The 15557-nt window shown below is 36.6% G+C and overlaps 1 protein-coding gene across 2 annotated transcripts in view; it reads right to left on the bottom strand.

Moving 5' to 3' along the window:
• Positions 1 to 305: 305 nt before the first annotated feature.
• Positions 306 to 15557, bottom strand: part of LOC148946113 (PRELI domain-containing protein 2-like) — a 68776-nt gene continuing 53524 nt past the window's right edge. For both annotated transcript variants that reach the window (XM_089098114.1, XM_089098115.1), the window contains exon 4: positions 306 to 6610. In XM_089098114.1, the coding sequence (XP_088954240.1) occupies positions 6436 to 6610 (175 nt within the window). In that variant the 3' untranslated portion in view covers positions 306 to 6435. The remainder of the gene's footprint in view (positions 6611 to 15557) is intronic.

Below are 15557 nucleotides of genomic sequence, written 5' to 3'. Positions count from 1 at the left end.
ATACAAAGTATGTGTAAGGAAGAGCAGGAATGGACTATATATATTTCACAAGCATTTTGGATTTCAACAGTGTGAAATTTAACAGACAGTATCACTGGTAAAATCGTAAATAATCACTTGATAAAAAAGTTTTTCTTCATATAATGCAGTCAAAAGTTCAAATTCAACTTCAGCTTATAGCCAGATTAAAAATAGAAATATAATTTATCCTTCGCTTGACGCACGCCAAAATATATTCAAGTCAAAAGGCAAAACTAAAATGTTTATTTGAAAGCCATAGAAACATGTGACTATTACTCTGTGAGGTAGTATGTTATAAACTGCAAACAACTAATCTGTTATCAGCATGGGCTTAGCTAAGATTTTACCTCAGGAAAGGGGGACTTCAGAGAAACTTCCCTCTAATTTTACGAATTTCTAACTTTGGTGTAGGAACAGGGGCGGATCTAGAACAAAATCTTGGGGGGGTCCAAAGTGACAAGGGTGCCAATAAGATAAATCTTGGGGGGGGGGGGCAGTGTGATAAAGATGCCAATAATTTACCAAATTGACAAATTTATTCTAAAAAAAAGAGTGAAAAAAAGAAAAAAAATCAGGGAAAGAGGGCACCAGAAAAAAATCTTGGGGTGGGGAGGGGGGTAGGCTCCCGGCCTCCTGGATCCGCCAGTGTGTAGGAAGGCCCACAGTTTCTTGGCTACGCCCATGAGTATAAGTTTATCAACAAGTTAAATAATATGTTTGCTCGTCAGCATTTCAAAATATAGCATGGATATGCACTTTTGACAAATGTCTTGAAATTCTAGTATATATTGAATTCCAAAAATACGAAATATCTCCTCTACCTGTGGAAAGACTTCGACGTGCCTTTATTTAAGCCACCCATTGAAAAACCTGAGCTTCCTTGGAATAAGTTATAAGAAAGCAACCATAAAATGAACAATGACTCTACAAAAATAATATAAATAAAGGGAAAATAAAGAAGTTTCAAGCACCTTAAGTTTGAAGCCACAAAGTTACCGGGGCAATGATGATGAATGTCGTGTTTTGTATCGGGGCCACTAATAGAAAAGACTTTGTGGTTTCTTAGATATCACTTGCCCATAAAAATAAGGAAACACACACGTGCATAAATACGGCCCGAGTAGTTTCTAGGTTGATCAGAATATAGGGAGAATATATACTTCACAAAAGTCAATCTACATAAACTACCAACTGAATTTCATTTGTATCATTGAATTGGTGAAATACAATGGCAGCAATGTATTCTTTATGCACAGGATATATAATTTAACACACTATTCTGCCTATCCAAAAAAAGTCTCAGAGTCTAATGTCCCTCGGTAGATCTAACTCGAAACAGTGGGACATAATGAGTTCTGACGTTAGATTGCCGACACGTATTCGGAGTCAACGTAAGACAATGGGTCTGGGCAATAAGAAACTGTAGGCCTACCCCACTTCTGAAAATTTTAGGATTTGATTTCTCTCCAATTTTCAAGTTTCCTATATATCATTAAACAACTGTCATCAATATTATACTACGGCCATTTTTGCTTGACAATTGGAATGTTGAATCAGCACTAGAAAACCAAAATTTGGTTTTTATTCTATTAACTAGATTCTTGTCTTGTTTCTAAATTCTATAGCATTACTCCCGAGCAAGATTATCGATTTGACACTGTCAGATTGTTGACCATGTTTAAATATTAAAGAAATATAAACTATATCTTTTAAGTATCCGGAGGTTTTTGATTGTTGCTTGCGAATATAGATCCCCTTGTTTTTATTTTTCTTTATCACTTGGGTGCTTTTCATTCTTCTTTTTATTTGATTAAAAAATTTGTGAATATATAACTTTTTCATATTGTACTACCACCCGTTAATTTATTTATATTAAAAGTCAATTAACACATAAATATTCATACGCAGCAGCTACTGTAGTGGACATATGAGGGAGGGCTCATCAAGTATGTACGGGAAGACGGTCCTGCAAGTATGTATTGTGAGAAATACACGCGGCAGGAATTTATTTGTGGGAGGGAGGGTGTACACTTTAAAAATATTTACACTAATAAATTGTATGGAGCATATAGAACACATAAAGAATGTGTAAAAATCCCAAGATTTAGGGGAGAGAGGATAAAATGCATAAATGCATAATAAAATTATTATTATTATTATTATTATTAAACCCCTTCCTTACACACACGCCTACTGTGAACGATCAATATGTTTCAACCGGAAAATAAAATGTATAGCCTACTTTTACACCGGCAGTAGCATGCAGTGACATCTATTCACGAAACTGGGGGGGGGGCATGTATTTTTTAATATCTAGGGAGGGGGACAAATTTATTGTGTTTTTTTTCAATATTTTCAACGAAAATACCAAAAAGGCTTTTTCCAATGAAAATTCCCAAAAATTGTTTTTTTTTTCAAATTTGAGAGAACGGGGAGAGAGGGTGCATCCTCCCCTGCCCCACAATTGGCTCTACTAGAAACATGAACAGCATGTAAAGATTGATATTTAATGCTAAAATACGAATAAGTTTTTTCTGTTCGCTTTCAGCTTTAATATAATACCTAAAAGACAATTTTATGAACATCCACTTTCCAGTGTTACTTGCAGCGTTAAACTATTTTTTATTATTTAAGGAAACTTCTTTCAAGAAGTTATCGTATTTAATAGGTAAATACAATCTGATGGTATAAGTGACAATACGATTTCAAATCTATCCATTTGCAGTAACATTAATAAAAAGTTATATAACTTTTAAGGATAAGAATGTTTAACCACTTGCAAAAATGACAGAAATCTTAGCTAGACCTACAAGAATTAATTTGAAGGATATTCAAAAGATAAAACAACATGAATTATGAGGAATTATGGAAGGAATCACGAAATTTGAGGGTATTCGTCCCTTAAGCCTCATCCCACATACATCCAGGTACTAGAAAAACCCTTGGTTGACAAAAATGTGACTTCAATAATGATATGCAACTTTGTCATCCTTAACTTGAATTTTGTTGGACACATTTACATTGCGGCTGTATCCAGGATATGACACCTTTACCTTCACTAAAAGCGATAACAAATGTGTGTAAACCAAATACTTACACTAGACTACTACCCGTGGCATCACTTGGGGATGACAGGGGGGAATTCCCCTAGAGTTCTTGCCCCTCCCCTAAATATTTAAAAAATAAATTTTTTCCTTCTCCTAAGTTTTAGAAAATAGATTTGTCCCCCTCCTAATTTTAGTATATCGACGCCACTGGCTACTACACCCGAAATGTCTACCGCTACTCAAGCAGTGGTAGTTGTGAATATTTGACTGGCTTTCACCAGTAGCAGGTCTATGGGAGGAGGAATTGGGGGCACCCTGCATCTTCCCTTAGCTTGGGTTCCATTTATTTTGTATAGTTTTCACTTATATTTGTACGGGTCTGTAACGAAAACAATATCATACGGATTCTGATTCCAGATTCCGTAGCATCCAGAAAATTGGTATCTAAAGAATTGAAAATCTACCAATTCTCTGGATACCTCAGATTAGAAGCTGTTCAATATCAGAGATGAATTTTCTTTCTATTGTCGCTACGAGTATATTGAGCAAACAACACATAAATAAAACATCAACCGAACAAAAGAAGAAGAAAAAAAAAGGAGGGATCCAAATCCTAGGTGGAACTACATAGTGATATTACAATAAGAGTATTCATGAAAATATCAAGAGATCACATGAAAGATCCAAATTTTCTATGAACAAAACTACAGGCACTACAAAACATCTGGCTAAATTTCTTGAATTAAAACCTAGAGATCAAGATATTAAATCAGATATATTATATATAATATTTTTAATAAATACAATCTGAGAGAAAGATTTCTTTCATATGCTTATGATTCTTGTTTATCAAATGAATTGAAAATTTATAACAGGCGATGAAAGAAAATTATTGATAACCAGAATTAAATAATTGTCTATTTGTGGATTCATTTTGATTTTCTCTTTTATTTGCTTTTTTGGCTGTCGAGTGGTGAGGTGTTATCTTTTTCTCTTGATCCAGCCATTTTTCTTTTTCTTTTTTTTACTTGTTTCTTTACTTACGTATTTTTTCTAGTAATTGACTTATTAATTTCATCAAGAATTCATGTTCAGCACTACAATCTACTTATTCTCTGTTGGAGGAATTTATTTTGAGGTATTAGAGTGTTTTGTCAATATATCTTATATTATAGACAACTTCAAAAGAGACTTTTCTATCCATGTTACTTTCTGAAATAAATACAGTTTTTAAAGAATTATTTGTTGTTGGTTTTATTTCAAGAATTCACTTTATAAAGAGTTTTAGCAGTAAATATCGATGAAAACAAATAAACTTTAATTTATTTTATTTGAAAGAAAAAAGAGAATATAACTTTTATTAAATTCTGATTTGTTAAAGAAATGATCATTGACCTTGAAAAAGAAGCTGATGTTGCTAATTCTTTAATTTTAATGCAAAAGACTAGAAGCAATATTGGGCAGAAAAGAATTTGATTTATTTCTACTCCAAATTATTCTATGTGTAAATTTCAAAATTTTTACCTTAGATTCGAAAATTCCATATGTAATATCAAAGAAATATAAACTATATGTATTCTATAGTTTAATTAGGCATAAGAAAAGAAGACTAAATTAGATTTCGTAATCCGTGAAGACACACATTACCGGGAATACTTTTGTCAATAATAAAAGAAATATTTGCTTGTCTGTTTTAGTTACACATATCATTATGATCAAAGCCGACAGATGTGTATTAGAGTTTTTTTAAGAAAACGAGTTACAGGGTTCTCGAGATACAGGAACTCCAATGAGTTTCCTTATGGATAAGTCTTTACTGTCTAAGCTATTTTGTAGGACGTATATCAAGCCGTGCATGGTTTAACAAAAAAAAGGTTTAACAAATGGTGTATTCATAAAAGGATCTGCCTCTGATGCTTAAATTAAATATGTAAGTTTACTTAAGTTTGGACATGTTTAGAGCTACCTGACTAACCTTATCTTAAACAGTAGGCGGTACGAAAAGTGTGGTTCAATCCCGCTTTCAATGGCTATAATGAGAGAAAGGTTGAGATGGTTAGGGCACGTTCTGCGGATGAAGGATGACAGAATAAAAAAGATAATCATTTTCGGCCAACCGTCTAGCGCTAAAGGAAAAGCAGGTCGTCCTCGGTTAGGGTGGGAAAATTCCGCAAGGAAAGATTTAAAGGAATCGGAGACTTCCTTGGAGGGTGTAAAGAGAAGGATTTGGTTAGATTGAATAGATTTAAATAGAATGGAGGAGGAGCGTGCGTAGTTGTGTTGGCCTCAGACAGCTTGTTGCTGCAGTGAGTTTTTAGTAGTGGTAGTAAAGTAGTTCACATTGATGAAAATAACACCATAAAATTCAAAATGGCTAATGATCTAATACTAGAGGTTTCAAGTCCCGTTATTTGAAATAAGAAATCATGTATTTTCTTAAAAAGGATGGGCATTGAGTATTTTTTTTCAATTTTCAATTATTTTCTTCTTCTTTTTCTCACTAGAGGCGATAGTATTGAACCAGTAGCCACCGAATATTTGGAGAAGCATCATTCAAACAAACATTTAAAGTGTTAATGCCCTTCGCAGTAACAAACGATATCACGCCACGAAATAGTGCTACATTCCACCATTGTGTGCCACAAAACAGCAGTAGCCCAAATATGAGAAAAATATTATCGATTAAAAATATATTTATATCTATCGAAAGAATATATCCATAGTATCCCAGTTTCTTAGGCCAAACTGCCTCACCGGCCAAACCGTGAGGTCGTGGTATTTGTCCCTAAACATTTTCACAGTCCATAAAATCATAGTTACTCATAGTCTCATAGTCCATAAGCTCACAGTTATACAGCAACATATTCCCTTTTTATCTCAAGTGAAAGTAAGTTGACGTTTAAACTTACGAACAGCAATCATTCTACGCATGCAGAGAACTACCATTCCCTAAGCAACTCCGCCCTCTTTTTTACGACGAAAATTCAGCATATAATAGATTCTGAGCCCACTAAGGGGTAAAAAAAATCCCCCTTATCATTTTTGTTCTTTTTATATCTGTGATTTTTTGAAACATCATAAGAAGATACGGAGACCAGAAGTGACTGGAGGATGGAAAAATTTCATTACAAGTTGCATTTTTGAGGTTCCAAATATAACTTTCGCCGCAAATATTTCAATCTACTAGTAATTCAAATCCCCCTAAAAGTTAGTTTAATCGCAACATTGGCATGGTCTAGTTTGTAAGCGACATTCCTTCTACTTGGATCTACAAAGAAAATTACACATAAAACCCTACATTAGAGAGATCCCGAGATTCTGGCAAGAGATAAAAGAAAAAAAAAACATTCCACTAAGAGCCCATTGACTAAGAGCTTGGTTTTGGGAATTTAAATCCATATCTTTCTTCAATGAGTTCTTCCATCAACTTAACATTTTTCTTGATTCCTCTCTCAAAGAATTTCTGGATGAATCTTTCCATGAGCCAGTTAGCTGGTCCAAGTCCTTTTACGACAATTTGGCCTTCTTGTTCAATTTCAGTCCTAAGAAAAAAAAAAAATTAGAGCCAGGTTATCTCATAGTGTTGTCCACAGGGTAGTGTAACATTTTATTTGATTATTATGTATAATAATTTGTATAGAATTTATTTACCAAATAATTACTATATGTTATCAGTAATTTATTTACCACATAAAAAAAGATCTTCTGTTAAATTATTATTTTAAGTTCTATCGTTTTTACGGACCGGTAAAGTCTACAATAAAATGAAAGTGACCAAGTGAAAAATTAAAATGAGCCATATCAGAGGCAACAGTATAGTGTTGCCTAGTAAAGGCCATACGGCTCCAATGTTTTATAATTATTTATTATTATTTTTTTCCCCAGAGGCACTTCATATGAGAGGGGTCGTCGTATAAACTTCAAAGGGGGCTCATTCGATTGGAAATCGAGAGCTCTAGTACCATACCCTTTTTAAGAGTCGAAAGTGATCGGAGGGCAACTAGCCCCTTCCCATGCCCTTTTATTCCCCAAATACATCCGATAAAAATTTTGAGGTAGCCATTTTGTTAAAAATAGTTCAAAGATTGTATAAAAAAAAACTCCGGGGTCGACACAAGCCTTCCGGGGGCAGGCGTTGTAAGTTATGCCCTGGGGGCATATATGGCTCTTAAAGAAGGGATGCTCGTAAAACTTCAGAGAGGGCTCATTTGTTTGGAAGTTAAAGGTTCTAGTTCACTTTTTTAGAGTCAAAAGAGATTGGAGGAGAATTATTTCCCCCCCCCCTCATGTCCTTTTTCCCCAATTACATCAGATAAAATTTTGAGATAGCCATTTTGTTAAAAATAATTCAAAGGTCGGATAAAAAAATCTGATTTCGACACCCCCCCCCCCAGGGCCCGGGGGCAGGCGTTGTAAGCTATGTCCTGGAGGCATATAAGGTTCTTATGGAAGGGATGCTCGTATAAACTCCAAAGAGGGCTGATTAAATTGGAAATTGAAAGTTCTAGTTAACTTTTTGTAAGTAAAAAATGATCGGAGGGCAGCTACCCCCCCCCCCCGCCCTTTTCCCCCAAATGCATCAGATAAAAATTTTGAGATAGACATTCTATTAAAAATAGTTCACAGTTCAGATAACAAAACTCCGTTGTCAACACAGTCCCCCAGGGCCCAGGGACAGGCGTTGTAAGTTATGCCCTAGGGGCATATATGGTTGTTATGGAAGGGACGCTTGTATAAACTTCAAAGAGGACTCATTTGATTACAAATTGAAAGTTGTAATTCACTTCTTAAGAGTCAAAAGTGATCGGAGGGCAGCTAGCCCCCCTCCGCACTCTCCATTTATTTATTTTTTCCCAGAGGCATTTCATATAGAAGGGGTCGTCGTATAAAGTTCAAAGGGGGCTCATTGGATTGGAAATCAAGAATTCTAGTGCCCTTTTTAAGAGTCATAAGAGTCAGAGGAGTGCAGCTAGCCCCCCCCCCTCCCCACGCCCTTTTCGCCCCAAATACATCCGATAAAAATTTTGAGGTAGCCATTTTGTACAAAATATTTCAAAGATCATATAATAAAAACTCCATGGTCGACCCAAGACCCAGGAACCGGGCAGGCGTTGTAATTTACGCCCTGGGGACAAATATGGTTCTTATAGAAGGGATGCTCGTAAAAACTTCAGAGAGGGCTCAGAGATCGCATCCTTCTCTCACTGTAAAAGCCTATAGACTACTGCGTCATTGGCGCTTTACTGAAAACGAAAATGAATTATATTACAAATATTTTCTTTTGTACTTAATATTGAAAATAAACATTAAAATTACAGTAAAATTTTGAACTGATGAGCTTTCTGTAATTGATATCACTATACATCAAATATTCAATTTAATTTATTAGTTCTTTCTAAAATTCTTCAAGGCCACTAAAATTGTCCCCTTCCTTAACACTAAAAACCTAAAGCCTACTGCGTCATTGGTGCTTCACTGAAAACGAATTGTATTACAGATATTTTCTTTTCCAGTTCTTACAGCATTGAAAATGAAAATAAAATTACAATGAAATAAAATCTTGAACTGATAGATCTTTAAACAATTAATATCATTATATACGAGTATCAAACATTCAATTTGATTTTGTCTATACTTTCCAAGACTGTTCAAGACATATATAGTTTTCAGTAAAGCGCCATGATGCAGTAGGTTTTAGACTTTTACAGTGAGAGAAGGAGGCGATACCCAAACCCTTGTTTGTAGGGATTTTTGTTCATTTCAAGCTTGATTTACGTATTCAATTTAAGTTTCACTCCCTTTAAGACTTATTTATTCATTTAAATTAGTATCTGTTGTATGTTTGTTTGCATTGATTGTTTATTTAATTTCTCTTCGTTTTGGGTTTCATTTATAATTCAATAGCAAACTGTTTTTTCGTTTTAAGCTTGATTTACATATTCAATTTAAGCATCACTCGATTTAAGATTTATTTATTCATTTATATTATTACTTGTTGTATGTTTTTTTGCTATGATTGTTTTTTTAATTTCTGTTCGTTTTGTTTCTCATAATTCCTTTAATAGTAATTTCTCGTTATTTATAGTTTGAATGTAAGAAGGTGTATTTCACAGCTTATATCAAGTTTAAAATAAACTTTACTTTTATTTGAAATAATTCTTCTTCGGAAAGTTTTTTTTTAATTAATTATTTTTGTGTTTGATTTCAAAAATTTTCAAGTTTCTAAAAATACCTTATCTCAAAATCCAAACTTCTTTTTTTAAGAATCAAATGTTCACCAAAGTACCAAAACTAGTATCAAAGTAACAATGTCAAAGTAAAAAAATGGGCTTTTTTCCACCTCGGAGTTTTTATTGTCTGATGTTTGAACTATTTTTAACAAAATGGCTATCTCAAAGTTTTTATCGGATGGGTGTGGGGTAAAAAGGGCGTGGGGGGTTTAATTGTCCTTCGATCTCTTTAGGCTCTTTAAAAGTGAACTAGAACTTTCCATTTTCAATCAAATGAACCCTCTCTGAAGTTTATGTGAGCAACCCTTCCATAAGAACCATATATGCACCCAGGACATAACTTACAACGCCTATCCCCGGGCCATGGGAAGTTCTGTCGACCCCCAGGGTTTTAATACCTGATGTTTGAAACTATTTTTAAACAAAATGGCCGCCTCAAAATTTTTATCAGATCAGTTTGGGGAAGAAAAAGGTGTGGCGGGGGGAGGGGTTAATTGCCCTCCGATCTCTTTTGACTCTGAGAAAGTGAACTAGAACTTTGAATTTCAAATTAAATGAGCCCTCTTTGAAGTTTATAAGAGTATCTCTTCCATCAGAATCAACTCTGGCCCCAGTGCAAAACTTAAAACGCCTGCCCCCGGGCCCTGGGGGGCTGTGTCGACACCTGAGTTTTTGTTATCTGACCCTCCAACTATTTTTTTTTTAATGGCTATCTCAAAATTTGTATCGGATGGGTTTGCGGAAAAAAGGGCGTTGGGGGCGTGGCTAGTAGCCCACTGATCTCTTTTGACTCTTAAAATTCAACTAGAACTTTCATTTCCATTCAAATGAGCCCTCTCTGAAGTTTATACGAGCATCCCTTTCATAAGAACCATGTATGCCACTAGGGCATAAATTGCAGCGCCTGCCCCTGGGTCCTAGGGGGTTGTGCAGGGGGTTTTGTTGTTATCTGACCTTCAAACTATTTAAAAAAAAATGGCTACATCAAAGTTTCCTCAAATGCATTTGGGGTAAAAGAGGTGTGGAGGGGTAGTTGCCCTCTGATCTCTTTTGACTCTTAAAAACTGAACTAGAACTTTTAATTTCCAATCAAATGATCCCTCTCTGAAGTTTATACGATTATCCCTTTCATAACAGCTATATATGCCCGCCGGGCATAACTTACAACGCCTAAGCCGGGCCCTGAAGGATTATGTCGACCCCGGAGTTTTCGTTATATGATCTTTGAACCATTTTGAAAAAATGGCTCTCTCAAAGTTCTTATCAAATGGGTTTGAGGAAAATAGGTCTTGGAGGGGGGGCTAGTTGCCCTCCAATCTCTTTTGATTCCTAAAAAGTGAAAGAGAAATTTCAATTTCCAATCAAATGAGCCCTCTCCGAAGTTTTTTACAAGCTTCCCTTCCATAAGAATCATATATGCCCCAAGATCATTACTTACAACGCCTGCCCCGGGCCCTGGGGGGTTGAGTCGACACAGGGGTTTCTCTTATCTGACCTTTGAACTATTTTTAACGAAATGGCTATCTCAAATTTTTTACGGGAGAGATTGGGGGAAAAGGGTGTGTGGGAGGGGGGTGGGTGGGGGCTAGTTGCCCTCGGATATCCTTTGACTCTTAAAAAAAGAACCAGAACTTTCAATTTCCAATCAAATGAGCCCTCTCTGAAGTTTATACGATCGTCCCTTTCATAAGAACCATATATTCCCCCAGGGCATAACTTACAACGCCTGCCCTCGGGCCCTGGGGAGCTGTGTCAACCCCAAAGTGTTCGTTATAAAAAAAATGTTCGTTATATGAAAAAAATAAATAAAAAAATGGCTACATCAAAGTTTCTTCAAATGTATTTGGGGTAAAAGAGGCATGGGAGGGGGGGGGGTAGTTACCCTCTGATCTCTTTTGCCTCTTAAAAACTGAAGTAGAACTTTCAATTTCCAATCAAATCAGCCCTCTCTGAAGTTTATATCATTATTCCTTCCATGACAGCTATATATGAGTAGAGAGGGGTCAGGAGGTCCGACGAGAACCACGTGGTTTATGGTTTTCTCAGTGAGAATTTGAAAAACAGGAATTTTCTCACTTGAAAAACCATGAATTTTGTCACATTTATGTCTGTTTTTATGGTTTTTGTCAGTGAGAATTTGAAAAAAAGGAACTTTCTCACATTTTTGTATGTTTTTATGGTTTTTGTCAGTGATAATTTGAAAAAACAGGAACTTTCTCACTGTGGAAACCATAAACCACGTGTTGCTGTCACGAGTCAGAACACCTCTGCTGTCAACCTCAATCCACCTATCGTGACTCAATAATTCCCCTTAGAAACAACAAATTAATTTCTCCTTTCTTGACAGATCAATCAATCAATGACATCATCTGTCAGACTTTCAAAATTTTCGCCTAGAAACATTTCTCCAGGAATAGATCCATATCATTAATGTCTTTGCCTCGGGAACAGTTCTACTGGTCGAACTCCAAAGGATATTAATAACCAAAGGCCATGGAAACAATTAGGCAAGAAACATCTTAGCGATGAATTGTTTTAGCGCGCGAAAAGGTTTCATATTAATTTGAAATGCGTTAGCGCAGAGATGCCAATAACAAAGGAACACGCTGAATTTACGTTTAGGGATTATTTGGGCGAAACCGTTTTAGACAGGTTATGGAACTATTTCGGCGAAACAGATAGAGACATTTTAAAAGAAGATTTTGAAGAGATTTTGGAGGAGGTTTTGAGTGTGGTCGTTATAATACACAAGTTTCATTTGAACAGTGTTGTGAGGTCCTCTAACCCAACCCCAAAGGGTTCCAATCCTCCTACCCCAACCCCAAAGGAAGCACCCGGTCCTCAAAAGCCCCCCAAGCTCCCAAAGGCCCTCCACCGGTCCCCAAATGTCCCCCAGGCCACCAACTGTCCCCCCGGACCCTCAAAGGCCCCCCCCCAAGCTCCCAAAGGGCCACCAGCGCCCCCAAAGGCCCACCCAGACCCCCAAAGGCCATCCCCGGGCCCCCCAAAGGCCCATCGAGCTCCCAAAGGACCAACGGGGTCCCAAAGGTCCCCCAGGCCCCCAACTGCCACCCCGGACCCCCAAAGGCCCTCCCGGCGCCCCAAAGGCCCCCCCAGACCCCCAAATGCCATCCCCGGACCCCCAAAGCCCATCCCCCGGTCACCAAAGGCCCCCCCGAGCTCCCAAAGGACCACCGACCCTCAAGGGACCCACAGACCCTCAAAGGCTCTCCCCGAGCACCCGTCTTTCGTTGATGTGTGTTGTCTGAAACCTATGATTTGGGATGTGTAGTTTGCTACTTCAGGCTTTTCTGAGCTAAGGTTTCCTAGTATTTCCTAGGTGAATGTTGTCTGAAACCAATAGTTTGGGATGAGTAGTTTGCTATTTCAGGCTTTTATGAGCTAGGTTTCTTAGCCTTTCGTTGGTGTGTGTTGAGTGAAACTTATGATTTGGGATATGTAGTTTGCTATTTTTGACTTTTCTGAGTTGGATTTCTTAGTCTTTCATAGGTGTGTGGTGTCTGAAACCTATGATTTGGGATGTGTAGTTTGCTATTTTCGACCTTTCTGAGCTGGATTTCTTAGCCTTTCATAGGTATGCGTTGTCAGAAAATTATGATTTGGGATGTATAGTTTGCTATTTCAGGCTTTTCTGAGCTAAGGTTTTCTAGTATTTCGTAGGTGAATGTTGTCTGAAACCAATAGTTTGGGATGAATAGTTTGCTATTTTTGACTTTTCTGAGCTAGGTTTCTTAGTCTTTCGTTGGTGTGTGTTGTCTGAAACCTATGATTTGGGATATGTAATTTGCTATTTCCGACTTTTCATAACCGGATTTCTTAGTCTTTCGTAGGTGTGTGGTGTCTGAAACCTATGATTTGGGATGTGTGGGTTGCTATTTTTTTGACTTTTCTGAGCTGGATTTCTTAGCCATTCGTAGGTGTGTGTTGACTGAAACCAATGATTTGGGATGGTTAATTTGCTATTTTTGACTTTTCTGAGCTAGATTTCTTAGCCTATCATATGTGTGTCCTTTCAGAAAATTATGATTTGGGAGGTGTAGTTTGCTTCTTGGACTTTTCTGAGCTAGGATTCTTAGTCACTCATAGGTGTTTGTTGTCTGAAACTTCAAGTTTGGGATGAGTAGTTGGCTATTTCAGACTTTTCTGAGCTAAGGTTTCTTAGTATTTCGTAGGTGAATGCTGTCTGAAACTTATGATTTGGGATATGTAAATTACTATTTCGGGCTTTTCTGAGTTGGATTTCTTAGTCTTTCATAGGTGTGTAGTGTCTGAAACCTATGATTTGGGATGTGTAGTTTGCTATTTTCGACTTTTCTGAGCTAGGTTTCTTAGCCTTTCATAGGTATGTGTTGTCAGAACATTATGATTTGGGATGTGTAGTTTGCTATTTAAGGCTTTTCTGAGCTAAGGTTTTCTAGTATTTCGTAGGTGAATGTTGTCTGAAACCAATAGTTTGGGATGTGTAATTTGTTATTTCCGACTTTTCATAACCGGATTTCTTAGTCTTTTGTAGTTGTGTGGTGTCTGAAACCTATGATTTGGGATGTGTGGGTTGCTCTTTCAGGCTTTTCTGAGTTGGATTTCTTAGTCTTTCATAGGTGTGTAGTGTCTGAAACCTATGATTTGGGGTGGGTGGATTGCTATTTTTGACTTTTCTGAGCTGGATTTCTTAACCTTTCATAGGTGTTTGTTGTCTGAAACATATAGTTTGGGATGACTAGTTTGCTATTTTTGACTTTTCTGAGCTAGGTTTCTTAGCTGTTCATAGGTGAGTGTTGTCTGAAACCTATGATTTGGGATATGTAATTTGCTATTTCTGACTTTTCATAACCAGATTTCTTAGTCTTTCGTAGGTGTGTGATGTCTGAAACCTATGATTTGGGGGTGTGTGGGTTGATATTTTTTGACTTTTCTGAGCAGGATTTCATAGCCATTCGTAGGTGTGTGTTGACTGAAACCTATGATTTGGGATGATTAATTTGCTATTGTTGACTTTTCTGAGCTAGATTTCATAGCCACTCATAGGAGTGTGTTGTCTGAAACTCATGATTTGTGAAGCACACGAAAACTTACATGCAAACAAAAACTTAAATGCACACAAAAACTTTCACACACACACACACAAAACTTACACACACACACACACTACAACACACACACACACGCAACAACAACAACGCACACAAAAACTTACACACACACACACACACACACACACACACACACACACACACACAAACAAAAAAACAAACACAACAAAAAAAAAAAACACAAACACACACCCAAAAAAACATACACACACAAACACACACAAAACATACACACACACACACGAAAAAAAACAGACAAAAGAACAAAAAAACACACACAATCAAATAAAAAACAAAAAGCACACTTAAAAAACAACAAAAACGACAAAAAAAAACCCAAAGAACCAAAATCAAAACAAACAAAACAACACACAAAATAACAAACACACACACACACACAAAAAATTACACATGCACACGAAAACTTAGATTCACACAAAAAATTACATTAACAAAAAAACTTACACACAAAATCAACCAAAAAAATTACACACACACACACACACAAAAACTCACACACACACACGCCAAAACTTACACACACACAAAAACTTACACACACACACACATACACATACACAAAAACTAACACATGAACACAAAAAAAACTCACACACACACACGCCAAAACTTACACACACACAAAAACTTACACACACACACACACACACATACACAAAAACTCACACACACACACTCATAAAAACTTACACACACACACACACACACACAAAACTAACACACACACACACTAAAACTCAAACACACACTCCAAAAATTAAACACACACACACAAACACACACACACACACACACACACACACACACACACAAACTTACACACACACACACACAAAAAACTTACACACACACACAAAATTACACACACAAACATACACACACACACACAAACTAAAACAAAAAAACACAAAAATAAAATCCACACGCAATAGCTGAGACCCACAAAAAAAAACACACAAACAAAAAAACTTAAAAACACGCAAAAAAAATTATACAAACAAAAAAAAACTTACACACACACACACAAAAACTTACACACACACTCCAAAACTTACACACACGCACAAAAACTTACACACACACACACACACAAAAACTTACACAAGCAGAACAACACTAAAAAGCAC

The sequence above is a fragment of the Artemia sp. Qi Xiang Cuo genome, chromosome 12 (assembly GCF_049724085.1).
Source record: "Artemia sp. Qi Xiang Cuo chromosome 12, ASM4972408v1, whole genome shotgun sequence".
In the NCBI taxonomy this organism is placed as follows: domain Eukaryota; kingdom Metazoa; phylum Arthropoda; class Branchiopoda; order Anostraca; family Artemiidae; genus Artemia; species Artemia sp. Qi Xiang Cuo.
This window is presented reverse-complemented; position numbering and strand designations above follow the sequence as displayed.